Here is a 20,208-nt window from a genome sequence, read left to right on the forward strand (position 1 = left end):
TATGGTTAAGAATAATATATAGAAATTCATATGTATGTGCAGGTATACTATGTATATATATAACTGCATGTGTAGATAGACTGGTGATAGATAGACAGATAGATTATAGATAAGATGGCCAATAGGTAAATAGGTGGATGTACATAAAATGAAAAGCAGTCTCTAGATGTGGGTTTCTCACGCTGCTGCTACTGACATGCTGTATCGGATTTTCCCCCCACAGTGTTTGTGATTGAACCTGGAGCCCCATGCACGCCGGGCTAGGATTCTCTTACTCCTGAGTTACATCCTCAGCATGTGTTGGGTACTTCTTTGTTGCAGAAGGCCGTCCCTGTCACACTGTATTCTGCTCTATCAGCATCCCCTTGCCTCTACTCGCCAGACACCAGTGGCATCCCACTAGGTTGTGACAACCAAAAATGTCACGAGACATTGACAACATCGCCCCAGGGTGAGAGCTGCTACTCCGGGTAGTAACAGATAGCATTTATTTATATGCATTGCCGTAGTTCCCAAAACGTCTAAAATTGCATTTGTGCTCCTGGGGGGAAATGTTCTATAGAAGGTAAATTCACTAACGGGGGGAAGTAACGATTCATGTTTCATGAACTAAGCGGCAATCAGGGAAAATATGCATCGCAGGCATTGTGGAGTTTCTACTCTGATCTTGGAAATTACTTAGCAAACACTTAACAGAAAAAAAGAGGATAATAGCACCCGTCTCTTCTACCTGTGTCAGGTACATCCGAGCGGTGACAGCAGAGAGAGGCGGGTAAATGAGAATTGGTTTCGTTGTCTCCCCAATAGCATCACCAATGAGTTTCCCGCTGGACGAGTAAGCAGCAATCGCAAAAATGTACTGTGCATTTGTTTCCAAACCTTTAATTTCAAAGAAGCTTCTGCCATCGGCTGGTATCTGTGAACAGAAACATTTCAGCTTTTACTCAGAAAATTAAGGCAGTGTGACTATTAAAACATAATTGGATAAACCTTTCTCCTTCGCTGTGGGAGCTTAGTTGTGACTCGAGTTGGAATTAGTGTCAATCCGCGGCTGTAATGACTTCATAGGGGGAACGCACTCTCCGTTGTGGTTAATAAGACTTTGATAAGGCCTGCCGATAGAGGGGGTGACGTACGTACCGCTTCTCCTGAGTTTGGGAGGTGGTTGTTGTTCAGTCTTACTTTCCCATAGCTTCCATCTGCTTTGCAACCCAAGATGCAGTACCAGGACGCCTGGAGGGGAGAGAGGCAGCTGTCACCTGTGCTCTGCGCTCTGTTTCACAGCATTCGGCCTCCTCTATCTGGATGGAGCAAAATCAATGATCTTCCAAAGAGAATGGTACACTACTCGTGTGTTAAACTGCAAAGGTCTAAGCTTATACGCACCTCCAACATCTTTACAAAGTAACGACAAACATGAGGCTTGCTTCCCTGAAACAATCAAGACACACACACCCAGTGTATGCGTGATGTATGGAGGTCAGAAGGAAGTCTTGGTTGTCGGTCCTTGCCTTCTACCTTGTTTGAGATAGGACCATTGTTTTCCCCCACATAAAAACAGCAGGCTAGCTGGCCCAGGAGCCTTCAGAGCTCCTCCCAGCTCACCCTCCCTGCTCCACATAGGAACTCTGGCATTACAAACTCTCGTGCGGCGTGCCTGGCCTTTCCATACGTTCTGAGAATTGGAACCCAGATCATATGCTTAGCAAGCGCTTTTACCCACGGAGCCCTTCCCCACCCCCACCCCCAGGCCCACACTGTTGCCTACTTTAATCACTATTGCTGATTGACATTAGTAAGCTGGAACGTGCTTCCCTCTATATGCGCTATACACCGTGATGGGTCCCACAGAGACATTTCAGACAAGTACCTCTGGCACTGTGACCACGCTCACACTTTCCCCCTCCCCTCTTACTGCTCTCACTCCTTCTCCCAGTCTCCCCTCTGCTCCCGTGGCCTGCACGCATGCATATGTCAATGTGTCTACAGAAAAGCTGGAATTTGAGAATGGGAGACGCGTGCACTGGTTGTCTATCTGAGTCTGATTCATTTTCTTATGATCTTTGCCATTTCCCTAAAGAACAACATGAGTCATTCTTTTTATGGCTGAGTGAAACTTCATCATGGATGTATTCTGTTTTCTTCACCCATTGTCTGTTGATGGACATCTAGGCAGGTTCAAAACTTAACTATTGTGAATATGGCTAAAAACATAGGCATGTAAGCATCCATGTAATGTCTGCCTGCTACCAGCCCAGAACATGATCATACAGTAACAATATGTTTTTGTTTCTGGGGACTTTTGACCCTAATTTTCACCAGGCAAAGAAACGGGAACTAATTCTATGTCCACCAGCAGTGTGTAAGCGCTCCTGTTGCCTGCATCCTCGCCAGCACTTGTTGTTATTCGTTTTCTTGTGACTGGAATGAGGCGGGATCTCAACGTTGCTTTAGGTGGCTCGCCCAAGTGGCTAAGAATAGTGAACATTTTTCATATGATTATTGGCTACTTTCACTTCCTCATTTGAGAATTGTCTGTCCATTTCTAGAGGCATGGGCATTTGTGAGCTGCCTGGCATGGGTGCTGGGAACCAAGCCAGAGTCCTCTGCAAGAGGCAGTAAGTGTTCTTAGCCATTGCACTCTCTCTCCAGCCCCAAACTTTATATAATCTAAACATTAAGTCTGTGTCAGTGCCATGACTAGCCAGGACCTCTCTCCTTCTATAAACCGCCTCTTCACCAGATTGCATCTTTGGCTGTACACAGTTTTGTAATGGCATGCAATCACATTTGTTAAATCTTTCTTTGGCATGAGCTATCCCAGTCCTTTCCACAAAGTTTTCTTCAAATACAGCCTGTGCCTAGATCTTGAGGTGCCCCCCTCGCCCCCGCCGCCAAGGCAAATTCAGAGTTTCAGGTGCCATATTAAGATCTTTGACTTATTTTAATTGATTTTTTACAGCAAGGTTTAAGACTCTGGTCTCATTTTTCTGCATGTGGACCCCTGGTCCTGCCCACACAATTTGCTGCAAAGGCTGTATTCTCTCCAGCGTGTGTGTTAGGCATCTTTGTCAAAGATCCTACGGCTAATATTCACTCCATCCCTTTGAGATGGAACTGCTACTGTCCCGGGGAACTGAGATGCAGAAAGACCAAAGCATTTCAACTCAGAGCAAACAGACCCAGACATTAATGCCAAAGACAGCTTCATCTTGAGGGGACAGGATGAGAAAAGGGATCACCATCTAAAAGACGTTCAAGTAACAGAAACACATGAGGAAATCAACAGGGGCTGGGAGAGAGGTGAGGCGCTAAGACTCGTACAACCTTTGTGTGCAGGAAAACCTGAAGAAAACTCACTGAATCGAGCAAGAACTGGCATCATATCTGCATGAGTGGATCTCAACCCGATTCCACTCCAGGCTGTTTGTGTGTTTGTTAGTTAGTTAGTTTGTTTGTTTGTTTTTTTGTTTGAAACAGTGTGTCTCTATGTAGCCCTTACTGTCCTGGAATTCACTCTGTAGACCAGGTTGGTACCAAACTCATTAGAGATCTGCCTGCCTCTGCTTCTCGAGTGCCGGGACTAAAGGTGTTGGCAGCCGCTGCCCAGCTTCTAGGTTGCTTTTTAAAAGAGTAGTTTGTACAGAATAGGATGCTCTCTAAAATGACCACTAGCCAAGCCACCCAAGGCTGCCTAGCTTCAACAAGTGAGGTTTTCTGGTACAGGAGTCTAATCCTTCGTGCTCTCGGGTGGCTGTGACACATGTGATTAATTCAGAGTGCCAGCCATCATGAGCAGGAAGGAGGGAGGAGGAGAGAGAAAGAAGAGAGCTGAGGGGCTGGAGGAAACACAAACTCAGAAATAACGGACTTAGCATCCCTTGCTTGCCCACACAGAAAGAGTACACTTTCCGTGGGGGGAAGGGGGGGGACCTCGGGGTGCAGAAAGACTGTGTTGCATGACAGATTGTTATTGCTCTAAATTATACCACACAAAACCGAGAGCGAATTCCCTCTAAAAGCATTATTACAAGCAGATTTTATATTTTTATTTTGCTCCCAGTCTGTGTAACACAAAGAAGCAATGTGTAATTAGAATCTACATAAGAATAGAGACGGTGTGAACAAATCACTAACTTTGGAAATAAGATTTTATAGACAATGTAAGTAACATTAGCATTTGCAACTATAGAAACAGATTTTAATGAAGTGATGGCTTAGGAGGAGGCTTCACGGAGACAAAAGATGGCCAAACCAGCAAACCAGAAAATTTACATGAGCCCACAGCACCACCTAGTGGTCATAGAGAGGAAGCAGCGGGCAAACCTTCCTGAACCAATTCTCCTAATAAGTAATTTACATAAATGTTATTATATATGTGCCTTTAAAAAGCACGAGAGCTACAAGTCAAATATGAGGAGCTAATGTCTTCCTATTTTCATGCAACATACGATAAAACTGTCACTAAATAGTAATACTGAAAACAAATAAAGGTTTGGGTTAAACCAAAATATTTGAAAACAAACACTAAATAGCATAACCCTCGTTCTATACTAATTTTCTAAAACCAGCGAAGCCTTACTCTTAGCACAAGTTTCCAAAATCTCCAAAATTGAACTCCTAGTCCTAAAACGATGTCCTCACAGCAGCACAGTCATGTGTGAGATAAATGCTATTTCTCCTCCAATTTCAAAAGACAGAATAACAAAGAAGTGACAAAAACTGTTCTCAAGGGAGTCCACACCCATCCATCGAAGGTGCACGCCTAAAGTCCATCACGTCCATCTACAAGATCACGCCCATTGATCTAAAGTCCATTCCATCCATCTCAAAATGAGCCACATCGCACCCGTGTTTAACTTGGTGCCTGTTAACTCATACAGAACTTGACAGCAGACAGATATTCAAAAGAAAAGAGAAGAGAAGCTCATTGTATTGAATTAACAACAACAAAAAAATCACAAAATAATGCAATCACAGTCTATATAACTCCAGTAATTGTTTTGATAAATTCAACTTCATGTGCTTAATAAAAGTAGATGAAAGTCGTTGGCTAATATGTTAATAATGTTATATATTAGTTCAGTCTCTCTCTTCTTAAATGTCTCGAGCTGGCTGCAAGCTTGCTGTGGGGCCTGCGATGACCAGGAACTGATCTTTCGGCCTCCACCTCCAAAGCGCTGAGATTAAAGGCCTGTGGTACCACACCTAGTCTGTTCGGCTGAAGGGACAAAGCAGGGACTTCATCTGTGCTGGACAAACTCTCGACTAACTGCACACATCTCCAGCACTCCCTTGCTTGGTAAAACACGCTTCACAAACGAGAAGCTTGAAACTGTATTTGGCCTTCGTAAAGTTGTTCCATGGGTTAGTAGCAGAGCTAGAATTGTAAACTTATATAGGTTTGACTTCAAAGTCTCTGTGTGCAAAACACCCTAAAGATAATCAAAGATAGGAATGAATTGTGGCCCAACATCAAAGAGGGCCTAAAAGAGCGATATTTAAAATATAAACTAGCTGGAGCCGATTTCTTGTTAGGAAATGAAATCCCAAGAGGTATTCCCATTTAGGCCGAGTCCGGGACTCGGGGATGTGAGATGAGGCTCGTTCTAATAAATGCTGAAAGATTTGCAGTTGAAGAGACATCTGGATTGTCCCTTGTTTCCACAATGACCTGGGGAGACTATACACAGAGTCTCTAGACCTGCAACCTTCAAATTCTGTGTCCTGCTGCTTTGTCCCCGATGCTGGCTCTCGGAGGAGACAGCCTCCTCCAGTATCTGATTCTACTTCAGCCCTCTACCTTGAGCACAGTTTCACTGTGACAAAGGCACACAGAGGGAACTGTTTTTTCTCTTCCCGTGTGTTTGACATAGCTTTAGAAGACAATTCATAAAGGGAGAATATCATGAATAAATTAAGTATAAATAAGACATGAAAATACTAATCTGGTGTTTGGTGCTTATAAGTAAGATTATTTGGGTCCTGAGAGCGACAGTGGTAAGGGTTGCTATAGTCACAGGAGCGCTTAGGTCACGTGGCATGGGGCAGCACCTGGGAGGGCACGGTACCTTAACCTCTGAGATGAACGGTGCAGGCTTCAGAGTCACAGAGCAGTGAGTTCGGGCCAGCAGGATGGGTGGGGGAGGAATTCTCCTCTTCTTTATTTTTGAGCTCCCCAAGACCTTCTGATAGGAATATAGGGCATTTTGTTCTGCTTCGACCTTCTCAATTAAGGCATTCGCTTCCTGTAACGAAGTGTGAAAATAGAAAAATACATTTCAGGAGCTTGAGCCTTTTCTATATTTGCAGAATTCTCTTGTGGTAAACGCTCTCTTTCTATATACCGTTTCTTGAATCCCAGAGGCATACGTACACATGTCACTACGGATCATGGGCTGGTGTTTGTAGGACTATCAAAAAAAAAAAAGACTACTAAATGAGCGTCTTCAATGGAAACAGACGCATATGTCTAAATGCAATGGCCATATATTATTAATGGGAGGCATTTTGTCTTTAAATCCACCAAATATCTACCATCAGACTTTATTGTGCTTTGAAAATTCATAACACAGATACCTGCATTTACACTGATAAGCCACAATCCTATTCTTAGTACACCTTGCAATGTGACTCTCAAGAAATAAAGACTATTGATACATGTGGTTTGTCAAAGGAGTGTCCTTGGGAGTTTATATCATCAAGATGTCAATTCTGTGATTCTGATACTGAGACAATACCTAGCTATCAGTGCTAAACCATATTTAAAGTCAGATAAGCTGCATCAGCAGAGATGTGTAACTTCCTCACAATACTAATAACACTAGTTAAAATAATAATAGTAATATTTTAGTCTTGGTAATCATAGGCAGACCAAACGTATGTCTTTATTTTTATAAGATATTTAAACAGGGTAGAGACAGGGGTTTGGCGGTTCATTCTTCCAGAGGATCCACATTTCTTCCCAACCCCCATGTATTGGTTCACAACCTCTTGTAATCCCAGCTCCAGGGGATCCAATGGCCTCTCTGGCCACTGTGTGTACCAAGCATACACAGGATGTTCATATTTACATCCAGGAAAACACTCATACACTTAAAATAAAAGTTGTAACTATTTTTAAAGGTATTTGAGCATCCTAAATATCCACTACTAATTTTCAGAAACCCAATAAACTAGGAAAAACTCGTTAGCATCCTTAAAATACTAAGTTCAGTTAATAGACCAAGTATTAGCATAGCACTCTTGGTGCTCACAATGAATCACTAAGGAAGTTTCCAGGGGAGCCCAAAAGGAGATGGAGGGCTACCATTCCCTTGCTTTTAGAAGCTCTGCCCTGTTGACAAATGCAAAGAGAATCTCCTGAGACCGATGCCTGTTTAACCAATCCCAGGCATTCCCATTCTGCTCCAGTAAGCCTGTTTCTCTCACAGGGGGCATGCAGGGCTTGAACGATTCACATCTGGAGCTCACTGGATTTCAAGCCCACTAAATAAATGGCTGGTCATGGAGTGATGTTTATATCAACTTCTGTTCCTGCCTCTGAAAACATCCTCTAAGACCTATTGAAGGACAAACTTCTCCGCAGGAATTTTTGTAATGACTGTGAACATGTCTTCTGTCTGAATCTTCTGTAGATACCATACCTACCTCTCTATTTACCCTAACCCTCTAAGACCATTCACTTCTGTGCATTCCTCCCTTCCCAGAAGCATCACACCTTGTCAGCTGGTTCCAGAGCTCCTGGAGCATCATTTCCACTGACATCTCTGACAGCCCTGGGTTCTGAGCACCCCTTCCTATTCGTCTTCAATAATCTCATTTCAGTGGGTATGTTATCTGCAGACCCAAATGGCCATGCCTTGTTCTGAATGCCCTGGTGATGGGAACAATGCTTGATTTATGTCTTTGGATTCAGTCGTTGTATTCTAAATGAAAGTCACATGGGCTGTGATGGTGAAGAAGCGCGTTTACTACAATGCACTTTAAACAGGTATGTTCAAAGCACTCTGACTGGGTCTTAACCAACTTTAAGAGGAGATTTCTGGCTCAGATTATGTGGCCCAATTTAAACCATGTTAACAGAAATGTCAACGTTTGTATCAAAATGTAGTGAAAGAAACGTGCAAAAACCTAAGGCCTAGATTTGGGTTAAATAAATTCCATAACAGAACTCAAGGCAAACTCTAATGCCTGTTAGAAATAAAGCTGCAACTCCAGAAGGCTCATCTTGCAGCTGCTGGGAGAGTTCATTCAGGAGAAAGTGCCTAGGGATGGTTTAAGGTCTTCAACCACACAGGAGGTGAGAGTATCTGAGGGGGAAGGAAGGTGGAGAACTCAAGAGGGAAAAAGTCACAAAACCCACTGTGCTGTTTTAGAGGGGTGTTTCTAGCGCTATCTAGAACAATGTTTTAGCAAACCAAGATCTCACAACGGCAAAATCTGGACAACCATTCCCAGTCTTAGTTCAATACTCGCTTTCCCAGACAAGTCACGTGATGAAAATAGCTAACCAATCTCCCTTTCCCGACAGCCCTTGGAAATTAGAAGGGCTTACCGAACCTAAAGGGAGGAATGACCCTTTTACTGACTGAAGACAGAGGTTAGCCAGGACCCTCAATGTGAGGGGACTTCCTCAGCGGCAGAGCAAGGCAGCAACCATGCTTCCCATGACCATCTGAGCAGTAGTGTGCGGCATGAACTGAGGCCCTAAGAAATTCTGTATAAATACAAATGTCTCTGCCTATACTTTTCATCAGAGAAAATGAGACCTGCCTCTCTTCAGAAGTTTGCCAGTGCTTATGAAGACAGGCTGACATTAAATTCATTTGTCACACGCCTCACACCCACAGTGCATCAGAACACTAATGGCGAGATGTAATGCCATCTTGAGGGCATGATTAAGATGCACATAAGCAACGATCACAAAGCTGCGCTGATGGAGTGTCACGATCGCTATCCGTCTCCGAGCCCTCCCTCGGGTGCGTCTGGGTCCCATCGTGAGGGCGTGCACCTCAGAGAGAGATGAGAAGTAGGTTACGTCATCCCTTGAGAAACCTGGCTAGGACCGTTGCTGAGAGAATCAAGAGAAGGCATGGGGCATGATGTGTGGTCTTGCGAAGACGAATACAGACGAAGCTCACATAATAGTTCTAGCCAAATGCTACAGGGCGCTGCAAGTAGAGATCAGGCTAAGAGTGATAGCGATTTTATAATGGCAATGGCTAATAGGTATGGGCTGTTCACCCTGTACCAAAAGCTAAGAATATTTTTATGATCTCTTTGTTTTTATCTTGTGTGCTCTGGCATTTTGCCTGCATGTTTATGTCTGGGTGACGATGCTGGATTTCCCCTCCCCCACACCCCCGCCACCTCCCGGAGCTGGAGTGACACACAGTAGTGAGCTGCCATATGGGTCCTGGGAATTCAACCTACGTTCTCTGCAAGAGCAGCCAGCGCTGCTAACAGGTAAGACATCTCTCCAGCCAGTTTTTTTTTTTTTTTTGAGCTAAGAATTTTATGTGGACCATTTCATCAAGTCTTCCTAAGAGCCTCCCTTGAATAGATGAATATTTTCAAGATGTAAGAGGACATCAATAACAGAGGACATCGAGTTACTCAGAAGCAGAACCAGAACCCTACCCCGGCTCCTGTATCCCATGCTACTACATCCAAATGCAAAGCTAAGCCAACAAACAAACAAACAAGAAACCCAAACACCTTTAGGAAGACAAACCAAATAAAGCTCTCCACACTTTACCTTTAGAAAAATCTCTACTGTGTAACTATGCCAAAATCTGCTGTCGGGGTTTGAAACCCGAGGCTCAAACCATGATCTCATTAGAGGGGGGGTCAGGATCAGAAAGATCTCTACTCTTCCACAAGGAAAACCAGTATAGAACAGACAGAAAGAACTGAGAGGGTCTCAGGAAAAACAAAAAAACAAAAACAAAAACAAAAAACAAAAAAACAGGTCTCAGAAAAAAAAAAACAGTTCAAGAAAAACAAATAGGATCGAGTCAACTGAAATTCCATACATAAGAAAAAGAAATAAACTCAGTTACTGCCAGTTAAGTTCACAGGATAGAGTTATAAGCATAAATCCTGGAGATATTAAAGCCAGGACTTATTAGAACTTCCAGTGGTTCTGGTTTCCTTCTTAGCTCTGCTTCCAAAATGGGATTACACAGTTACACCCTGCCCCAATAGCAAACATGAATCCGCTCGGCCATAATGCTCCTTTGTTTAGAGACGGGACGCTACAGCCAGGGTTTGGCACTGTTGACATTATCTGTCTGCAGGGTTACTGCGGCTCCGGCAGACAGCATTAGGAGAAAACCCGACGCAACCGTTGGGTTTCTTTGCTAGAGAAGCTTCTGGGAAGATGAAATGTGGATCAGAGGGGCAGAGGGATCCCGGAACGGGGTCAGAGTCTTCTCGTCAGCACAGAGACACATAGGTTGCCAGGCTCCGAGAGACCCCTTTTCCTCAGCAAGGGGTCGCTTCTGGGAGATTACACTAAAGCTGCACGCTTCTCATATCACTACAGAAGGCTCAGCTTCCAAATAGGGAGCAATTAATAGGCCCCTTCCACATCTGTAGAATCCCTATTCTACCTGATTATATCTAACGAGAAGGAGGTTAACTCCTCCTTCTGTGATAACTTGGATGCAAGAAACAGCATCATAGCACATTACCCTGAAAACACTTAGAAGTGTCCATGTTCTCTTCCAGTGAGAAATGTCACCTGCTAAGGTCCTGAAAGATCATCTGGTAACCGCCTCAGTGAACTGTCTGAGCCACAGAGTGGCTGCTCCACTCAAAGGGAGTAAAACATCTGGCGGGGGTGCTGCGTGCCACCCCTTACAATGGAGGGACAGTGTGATATGCAGAATCAAGACAGATCAAGACAGTCGAGCAGCCAAGGCTGGAGGACAGGATGAACACACTCCTCTAAACAAGAAGGGAAAAAAAAAGCCTTCATCCCATTTGGGAAGCTAACATCATCAAAAGTCTGCCCTTTGTCTCTGACAACAAATTCATCCATGTTTAATTGGTTTGGAATCACAGGCGCCTGATACAATTATTTAGATCCACAAGGGCAGAAAACTTTTGAAAAACCAAAGCAGAGTATGAATTATTTACACGTTCCTAAGAGACTCGAGCTTTTTCATGCCTTTTTTTATGGTATCAGGTGACACATCAATTACTGATTTGGGGACAATTTTGTTACAAGACCATGATAAGGTAAAACATTTTGTGAGGTTCCTCAGCAGAGAACGATTGCCAAGGGAAGGGAGTTTATTTATCTTCTTTAAGGAAAGAAAGTTTGACAATTATTTGAGTCGTAACATCTCTGTTAAGGAGAGTGCCCCGAGGAGCCATTGTGACACCACAATCCTTGGATGAAAACTGCCACTGAGGAGCAGTGGTGCCTCTGGAAGATGCAGGACCTGGGATAAATATTCAGCATGCTCCCAGCTGGTAAAAGTCTCTTGTTGGGGATCCTGCAGAGCCTCATAATGCCTCTCATGGGGCTATCGTGTGAGGACATTACACTCATAATTTTTCTGGAGTTCGAAACAGTCTTAGGAAATAGAAAGACCTGGAAACTTAGACTCCTTGCATCTCCACCATCTTCCTCCCCAACCTGGGTGGGAAGGAGAGAAACAAGAAGGAAATGGCATATTATGGAAGTAGAAAGAAAACTCCAGAGGTTTCCTTCTCCTCGAGCTCCAAAAGCATGTGGGATTGGTCCAGACAGCAATTGTGTGTGTGTGTGTGTGTGTGTGTGTGTGTGTGTGTGTGTTATTCTCCATAGAAATGGGGCCAGAGTGCCAATGTCTAAGCAGGCAGCCACGAAGCATCCACTGAGAAAACAGATCTAAACTCATCCAGAAATCTAACAAAAATCAGAGGCTACATGACCTTATCGATTCAAACCACTCAATACTGCCACCAAAACCCATCCCCAACTCAAAGGCTGGAAATGCAAAAGTTCTTCCTTAATCCTGACTGAACAGATGCCTCCACCTTGAACAGTGGCGATATCTATCCCTCAGAAGCCCTTAGCCTGCCGTGCAAGAGCTCTCCTGCCTTGCCATCCTTCCCCAGAGCCCCTCCTTCCCCTGCCACATGCATGCCCCTCCGAGTGAATGGCAAGCAGAAGGACCAGTGGGTAGAAGCAGCTCCTGGAACCTGGGGCTCTGCACTCACTGCTCTCTGATGGAACGGAGTCCCCCTTTGCACTCGCCCTCATCAGTGGCTACTCAGCGTTCTTCAAGTCTATGTCCAAGTTTCCAAAATCCTACTCGTTGACCTCAAATGCATCCCTCCAGCTTTCTCAGACTCAGTTTCTGGACTCTGGCTGGCTTTTACAGGGAGGTCCAGTTTTATGATGTTTCTGTCATAATAAAGTCTTCACCTTGATGTCTTGTTTCCTTCCCTATTCAATCTGAACTTCTTTTTTCATACCAGAAAAAAGTTTAAGTTCTTACCTGTAATAACAAAGAGACAGCTGCGGGTTCAGGAAAAGAGCTGACTTCATGATCAGTCTCCATGATAAGCTGTGTTAGGTGAGAAATCCCCGTGACCATAGGGGAAATGGGGAGCTAAGAATGGGCCCCAAGGTAAGAGGGTATTAAGAGGGGAGAGACAGTATATCATTCCAGAGATGACATGGTGGATCCTTAAAGGGAGGAGGGAACCTTTGCTTTAAAAACCTGGGAAGGAACACCATTACAAGGGATAGCTTAAGGTGGAAGAAAAGAAAAGAAATAGCTGTTATATACAACAAGATAGGGGAGCTTAAAGAAAAGAGGAAGCCTTCCTTAAAGAAAAGAGAGAAGTTCCCACAGCAAAGGAGAGATGTGATTTCCATATATTTTTAGAGGGCAGCATAAAATGCCACACCACCTGATTACAATTTAATCCATCAGAGCCTACACACCAAGAAGCCCCGACACCCCAGTCTGGGTTTTAACTTTCATGGCAAGGGCCTGTTGGCAGCAAATAGCCTAGCCTGGTGTCTGAGATAGTGGAGCAGCTAGGAAGTCTGTGACCTAACCATATCAACCATTGAAAAGATTAATAATCCTGCACTAATCTCCATTGTGGCAAATATTCTGCTGTCACTGGTACTGAACATATCACATCAGGATGCACCCGACCACGATGGATAAGGGGATCCTAAAGACACGCAACCGCAGAGAGAATAGCGCCTATCGTCAGCTTCCCAGTCCCTCTTCTCTTTCCCTTCACATCCCAATAATTCCCCTCTCTACTGCTAGCAGAAACCCTCGCTTCCTATTTTATCAAATTACTGAGGCCAGACAGCATCAATTTACCCCCTCCCTCCACACGAACAAGCTTCTTACATATGCATCTATCCACCGGTCCTTCCTTTCTGCATCCGAGGACAATATGCCTACCTTGCAGCCTACCCCTGGTCTGAGCTCTCTTTCTCCTCCCCTCCCCTATCCTGGATCACTCTGTTCACATTTTGACCTCTCTTCTATCTTCCATTTCTCTCTTGGTTCTGTCTGTTTATCCTTAACACACTCACAGGCCACATATATGTGTTCCGTCCTCAACTCCTCTTGACTGACCTGGGTTTGGGTCTCTCTTACCCTTGTCTTATTAGATATGTTACTTATAGCATTATTATTTTCTGGTTTAATGTAATATTCACTCTATTAGGATATGAAATATCTCCCAAAGTTCCATGTGTTAGGTCAACAGCCCTGGCTGAAAGACAGTGGGACTTTAAAATATGCTGGACCTAGTGGGTGTTATAGGTTATGGGAGCATGCTTTGAAAGGGGACACTGGGATCCCACCTCTCCACTTTTTAGTCCCATGAAGTGAATGGGTTCCCTGATAGCAAATACTTTCACTGTGTCTCCTATATTGCCACAGAACCAAAAGCAAAGAGACTAAGCAGCCATGGGCTGGAATCCCTAAACTGTGAACCAAGTAAACATTGGCTCCTTTTAGGATACCTGTCTGGACACCCTTTCCCAAAGCACTGAGAAGCTGACAAACGCAGACAACGCACTTCAACTTTTATGGGTCAGACACAGGGCAAGAATGAGGATCTCCTAACACGCAACCCAACTGCCATCAGAAAGTTCTGCTCAAAACCTCATTCTAGGAGTTAGCGAAAAGACAGAGTCACTGCCAGCGTGAGACCAGGTTAAAGGTGGCCACAAGAGCTAGGGAGGCAGCTCAGTGGTAGACTGGGCGCTTAGCACATTGGAGGCCTTGTGTTCCATCCCCAACACTAATTTTTTTTAAGACACAGACAGGGAGATTGTTCCATACACTCGCAGCAGCCGATGGGAAGAGAGTGCCAATCAGCCGTGTGCATTCTAAGTTTGATGCAAACACTGTACCAGGCTGGCCGGGGTCAATCCAATTTTAACTTCCCTTATTTTGACTCCTCCCTGTTTTAAGTTGGCTTCCCAAGTCAGCTGTCTCTGGAGACTAAAGCCCTCATTTCAAAACAGTTCAGGACTTGAGGTCTAGAAGTCGGATGCCAGGGAAACAAACCAAGAAGGAACGATATGTTACCATCAGCAAGTTCCGTGAAGTCTCACACACTGCGTCTTTCTCAAACAGTAAAAGAGCCTTCTGCATCAGGTAGGTGGCTTTGGACAGCTTGTTCTTCTTTATTTTCTTCATTACAGTTAACTCTGTAATGGCAGACAAACGTTTGCTAACTGGTCGGAATGCAGCTCACCATTTAACCATATGGGATCCCAGTGCTAAACACCCACCTGTGAAACACTCAGTGCTTCTGGGCTTCTTTACTTTTTCCCAACCTTTGGCAGGAGTGTTTATGCTAACAGTTGGAGCCTGCAAAACTGAACAACAACACCTATTATGAAACCATTTATTTTTGTCATGCTGGGGAACAAACCGATGACCTAGGGCACACCAGGTGTGTGCTCTACCACAGCCCTGTACGCCCAGACCTTGGTTTATTTTTGGTTGAGTCAGGCTCTCCCTGTTTGGATTAGACTGGTCTTGAACTTGGTATGTAGCCCAGGCAGGACTCAAAGCCTAATCTACTTCCTCTAATTTCTTTCATGCTGGGACTTCCAGGAGTGAACCACCCCACCCCACCCCCAAGCAGGTTATAGTTTTATTACCACTCCCTTTTTTCTTTTCCAGTGATGTGCTTCAGGACATAGAATTTCCAAATTATAAAAATACTTGATTTTCAATTTCATCTTAAGTAAAATCACCTTTTGGCAAACTCTTGCCTACTTTGCCTTCTTCTTACATAAAATGGCAAGTCCTGGGTACCAAACTGTCCCTGGTCCTTTCTATAGAGGAACTGTGTCACCATGGTCCCTGGGAAATATGAGTGCCACAGGACAGTAAACCTGTAACAGTTTGTGTCCAGATAAGATTAACTGTCTTGGTGGCCCAATAAAATGAATGTGCTGGCCCAAGAGATGGCAAGGGTGATACTAGTCCTTGACTCTTAAGTCTGGCCCACAAGAGACCTGGCACTATTTTGTTTCCATCATGCAAGGTTTACAGGGTATGGTGGTTTGAATGGAAATGACCCCCAAAGACTCATATATTTGAATATTTGGTCCATAATTGATGGAACTATTTTGGCACAGATCAGTAAGCGTAGTCTTATAGGAGGAGTTGTATCACTAAGGCTGGACTTTGAGGTTTCAAGATCCCATGCCAGGCCCAATCTCTCTCTCTTTCTTTACATCCAACCTTTGGATCAGGATGTAGCCTTCAGCTACTGCTCGTGGCCATGCCTGCCTGTCTGTTGCCATGCTCTGTGCCACGATGGTCATGGAATTAACCTCCAAAAAGTGTAAGGAAGCCTCCAATTAAATGCTTTTTTGTGTGTTCCCTTGGTCACGGTGTCTCTTCACAGCAATAGAACGGTAATTAAGACACAGACACGTGGTTTCCTAAAAGAATCCGACAACACATCCCTTGTGATGAGTTTCGTCATTTGTGCTGATTGGTGTTAAATGATAGAGACTGATGTAAAGACAGAAGCAGACACTTCTGAAGGGTCAGAGTTACAGGAACCTCTCAATGCAAGCATACGTAACTGCACCGTCAAGCCAGGGACATCAGTGGGCAGCCACTGTGAAGTTCCTGAATAAGAATGGCGCTTCTGGATGGACCATCTAGAGACTGCCATACCCAGGGATCCATCCCATAAGCAACCTCCAAACGCTGACACCATTGCATACACCAGCAAGATTTTGCTGAAAGGACCCTGATATAGCTGTCTCTTGTGAGGCTATGCCGGGGCCTGGCAAACACAGAAGTGGATGCTCACAGTCAGCTATTGGATGGAACACAGGGCTCCCAATGGAGGAGCTAGAGAAAGTACCCAAGGAGCTAAAGGGGTCTGCAACCCTATAGGTGGAACAACAATATGAACTAACCAGTACCCGCAGAGCTCGTGTCTCTAGCTGCATATGTATCAGAAGATGGCCTAGTCGGCCATCATTGGGAAGAGAGGCCCCTTGGTCTTGCAAACTTTATATGCCTCAGTACGGGGGAACGCCAGGGCCAAGAAGTGGGAGTGGGTGGGTAGGGGAGTTAGCAGGGAGGTCTGGGGGAATTTTGGGATAGCATTTGAAATGTAAATGAAGAAAATACCTAATTTAAAAAATAAATTAGAATTAAAAAAAAAAAGAATGGCGCTTCTGAACCATGAAGCTGGCAGCTGCATACTTGAGCAAAGAAAGACCAAAGGGACCAAATGGTCATCTGAGTTAGGGTGGAAGATCAATAAAGCAGCGGCAGAAACGCCAAGGAAGCTCAGAGCTCCTGTACAGACCCTTAACGAACTCCATTGAAAATTGAGCTCAGGCCTCGCATCAATACCTGTGCGTGGTTCTCCCATCAATACCTGTGCGTGGTCCCCCATGAGAGCTCATTTGGCCTTCAAAGACCTAACGAACAACCGTTCCAGAGTAAATCATTAGATGGTAACCCCAGAACAAACAAAGCCCTGTTCTTCCATGAAGGATGATACAGGAAATCATAAGTATTCTTGAAGGAAATCAGTTGTGATCCTTCTATTGAACTGTAAGAGGCAGTTCTAAGCCCCATTTTTTCAGCTCCGAGTAATGATTGTGGCTAGTTAGTCTTGGTGATCTTGTTTATGCAGCAGGCAGGCTACCAGGCTTTTAGCTCACTTACGATGAAACAGAGGTGTTCCCATGACTATCTGTTCCCCTCTAGTTCTCACATTGAAAACAACGGGTTTGTTAGTTTGTCGTTGTTGTTGTTTGGTTGGTTGGTTGGTTGTTTTGGTTGGGTTGGGTTGTTTTGTTTGTTTTGGGGGGTTTTGGTTGGTTGGTTGGTTGGTTGGTTGGTTGGCTGGTTGGTTGATTTGGTTTGGGTTGGGTTGGGTTTTGGGTTTGGTTTTTGGTTATTTGGTTGGTATTTGGTCTTTCAAGGAAGATTTTTTTTCTGTGTCACCCTGGTTGTCCTGTAACTCACTCTGTAGACCGGGCTGGACTTGAAACTCAAAGATGCACCTGCCTCTGCCTCCCGAGTGCTGGGATTAAAGGTGTGCATTGCTACCGCCCAGATGAAAACAACTTCTAAAGCCATATAAATGTTTAAAACAAAATATAAAAGGATGAAAACATAAAAGGGCAAAAATAAAGGATATTTGTAGGTACTAAATAAACACTTACTCTATTGAATTAACAAAACACCAATAACTTACTATTAGCAAACAAATAAAATCATACTTACTTCGAAATCTACTGATAAGTATAAACTGATAAACAAAAGTATCTATTGATATTAATCTGAGGAGAACAAAATAAAATAATAAAATTCATTTGGAACGTGGGCTACAAATACACAATTACAAAATTTAATCAACTCTACCCTAGGATTTTGGCTTAGTTGTGGGTGGCCACTACCTTCCAGTTGGTCAAGGAGCACAACGGCTATGCGGTGCTGAGCTTGAATCAATTCAAGATGCAGGTCCATAGTGTAGCTGTTTGATGCAATCGGTTTGTAAATGTCTCCATCTACATCTTGAGAGTCCTTTGGTCCAATAAAGTTGAAGAAGAAATTAAAAATGGAAATGGCTATCAAAACAGCCTAAAAACATAGCTATGCCTTGTTATCTTTCAAATTCTGTCTTATGCATACCCATTCAATTCCAGCCATGAGCAGCTGCCTCACATGTTATGTGCCCTCTACACTCAAAGACTCCCATTCTCCTCGATTTCCAGGAAAAGCTATTTCTGGCCTATGAGAAGAAAGTTTCCACAGACCACAATTTTTTTCTAGACTCCCTGAAAAGCCACCTCTTTTCCTACCTAAGGAAAACAACAGTCTGATAGGACATTAGTCTACTCTTACCTTGACATAGCAATGGTCAATCACGGATGATCCATCTGACAAAGTAGTTAACATGCATTTCCAGCTCATGCCAATGATTGCTTTATCAAGGAGTTCATACGCATAAAACAGCTGTTCCACGGGTGCTCGCTAAAATGATTTTACAAACAGAACAGACAAACTGAAACACTTCTCACCTGCCCAACGTTAGCTGCGCTCTGTATCTTACTAACTATGCTTAGCTTCAACTAAAGATTGACGGCCGTCAATGAAGATGAAAATAATATAGCTTGCCATTTTCCAAAAGCAAACTTTCACCAACATATATTTCAGTTTTATTTATTGTCTTAAAATTCTAGTTGTACCAAACCTACGGTGAAAAATTAAGTATAAAGCTCACATAACTTTGGCTAGTCTCTCTCACACACTTAATTTGAAAACTTGCTGCTCTTTTTTAATTATTATTTTATCTCAGACCCTCAGGGCTGGAAATTTAGACTTGGATTCCACAAAAACTGACATGGAATGGTTTTCAAAATCTACATATCTTTTAAATATCATTATCCTCATGGGGGGACTAATATAGAGTGCTCAGCCCCTATTCAAAGGCTCGTCTCAGAATCTTTTACACATGTGAGTGGGTAAAGCAAAAGCCCCTGGGCTCCCATCTCTGCCTCACTGCCCCAACAAGAAGCCACTTCCTAGAGCCTTTTTTTCCCTTTCATTTGTGTTACCTAAATTGGTGTTTGTTCAATTGCCGCTCTCACCATACATGGGCCTTGACCAATATGTAACAACCCTTTTAAATTTTGAAATGCTTTCTAATTTCTCCATCATAAAATTCTTCTGGCTACCTCTATTTTCTTCCCTCCAAACATGGGCTCAGGTTGATGTTTGTGCCTTAGTGGCTCGGTATGGTCATCACAGGGGCTCTCTGCGTACCCCAAGCAGAGAGGGGCTGAAAGCACAGAATCATAGATATCAGTGGCTCTTGGAAACCCTGGGGAAGCTGGGGCAGCTAAGAAAGCTGCAAGTCCTTTGGGGACTGGCTCGCAGACAGGACCATGTTGTCCTCTGAGAGGCTCCACCAAGCAGCTGACTCAGACCAATACAGACAGACACAGCCACACAGTAGATGGAGCTTGGGGACTCTTATGGAAGAATATGAGGATGGATTGCAAGCTCAAAGGGGATAGGAACCTCATAGGAAGACCAACAGAGTCAACCAACCTGGACCTCAGAGTCTGAACCAAAGAGCATACACAGGCTGGACCTAGGCCTCCCCACGCATATGCAGCAGACTGTGCACTACAGTGTGACTGCCTGTCATTTACACCTTCATCATCACAGACTTCATACTTGGGCAGTTTCTCAGGACATGGTAATAAAGCACACAAAGCAAAGGACACATTTTGTTAACTCCGATAACAGCAGCAATAGCTCATCAATTGCCTTTAGATTCTTTGTTGTCAGAGACCTGTCACCTAACAAACCCATTTGATTTATTAACTTTAGTTGATGGAAAATTTCAAGCCAGAAGACCTAGCCCTTTATAACTTGCACTAGGGTTCCTGTGCCTTCCCCCGTCGCACTACGGAGAATAAGAGCGAGCCCACTAAGCCTGCGATTCTCACACTCTAGTGTCCTTAAGAGTTGGAATGATGGTTGGCTGTGCTTGGGGTGAGAAATGAGAAACCGCATATTGTGTGAACACTGAAAGGCAGCCCTAGACAAACCTCTGTTGGGCAATTATGCTGCCTCTGCCTCTTAGGCAGACCAGCTTCTGTCCCCAGTGTCAGATCTCTCAAATCTCGATCTATCCGTGGGACACTGCTAAATAGGAAGAACT

The 20,208-nt window shown here is 44.0% G+C and overlaps 1 protein-coding gene across 1 annotated transcript in view; it reads right to left on the reverse strand.

Annotated features, from left to right (window-relative positions):
- The window catches only part of Cfap54 (cilia and flagella associated protein 54), a 284,591-nt gene that overhangs the window by 216,577 nt on the left and 47,806 nt on the right, over nucleotides 1-20,208 (reverse strand). Inside the window, exons 16-22 of the mRNA XM_021174289.3 lie at nucleotides 18,381-18,509; nucleotides 17,933-18,059; nucleotides 14,777-14,863; nucleotides 14,571-14,692; nucleotides 6,072-6,248; nucleotides 1,141-1,233; nucleotides 731-916 (exon numbers count right to left, since the gene is read on the reverse strand). Of these exons, the coding sequence (XP_021029948.1) occupies nucleotides 731-916; nucleotides 1,141-1,233; nucleotides 6,072-6,248; nucleotides 14,571-14,692; nucleotides 14,777-14,863; nucleotides 17,933-18,059; nucleotides 18,381-18,509 (921 nt within the window). The remainder of the gene's footprint in view (nucleotides 1-730; nucleotides 917-1,140; nucleotides 1,234-6,071; nucleotides 6,249-14,570; nucleotides 14,693-14,776; nucleotides 14,864-17,932; nucleotides 18,060-18,380; nucleotides 18,510-20,208) is intronic.

Source organism: Mus caroli, unplaced genomic scaffold, assembly GCF_978045245.1.
Source record: "Mus caroli unplaced genomic scaffold, Mus_caroli_1 scaffold_9, whole genome shotgun sequence".
Taxonomy (NCBI): domain Eukaryota; kingdom Metazoa; phylum Chordata; class Mammalia; order Rodentia; family Muridae; genus Mus; species Mus caroli.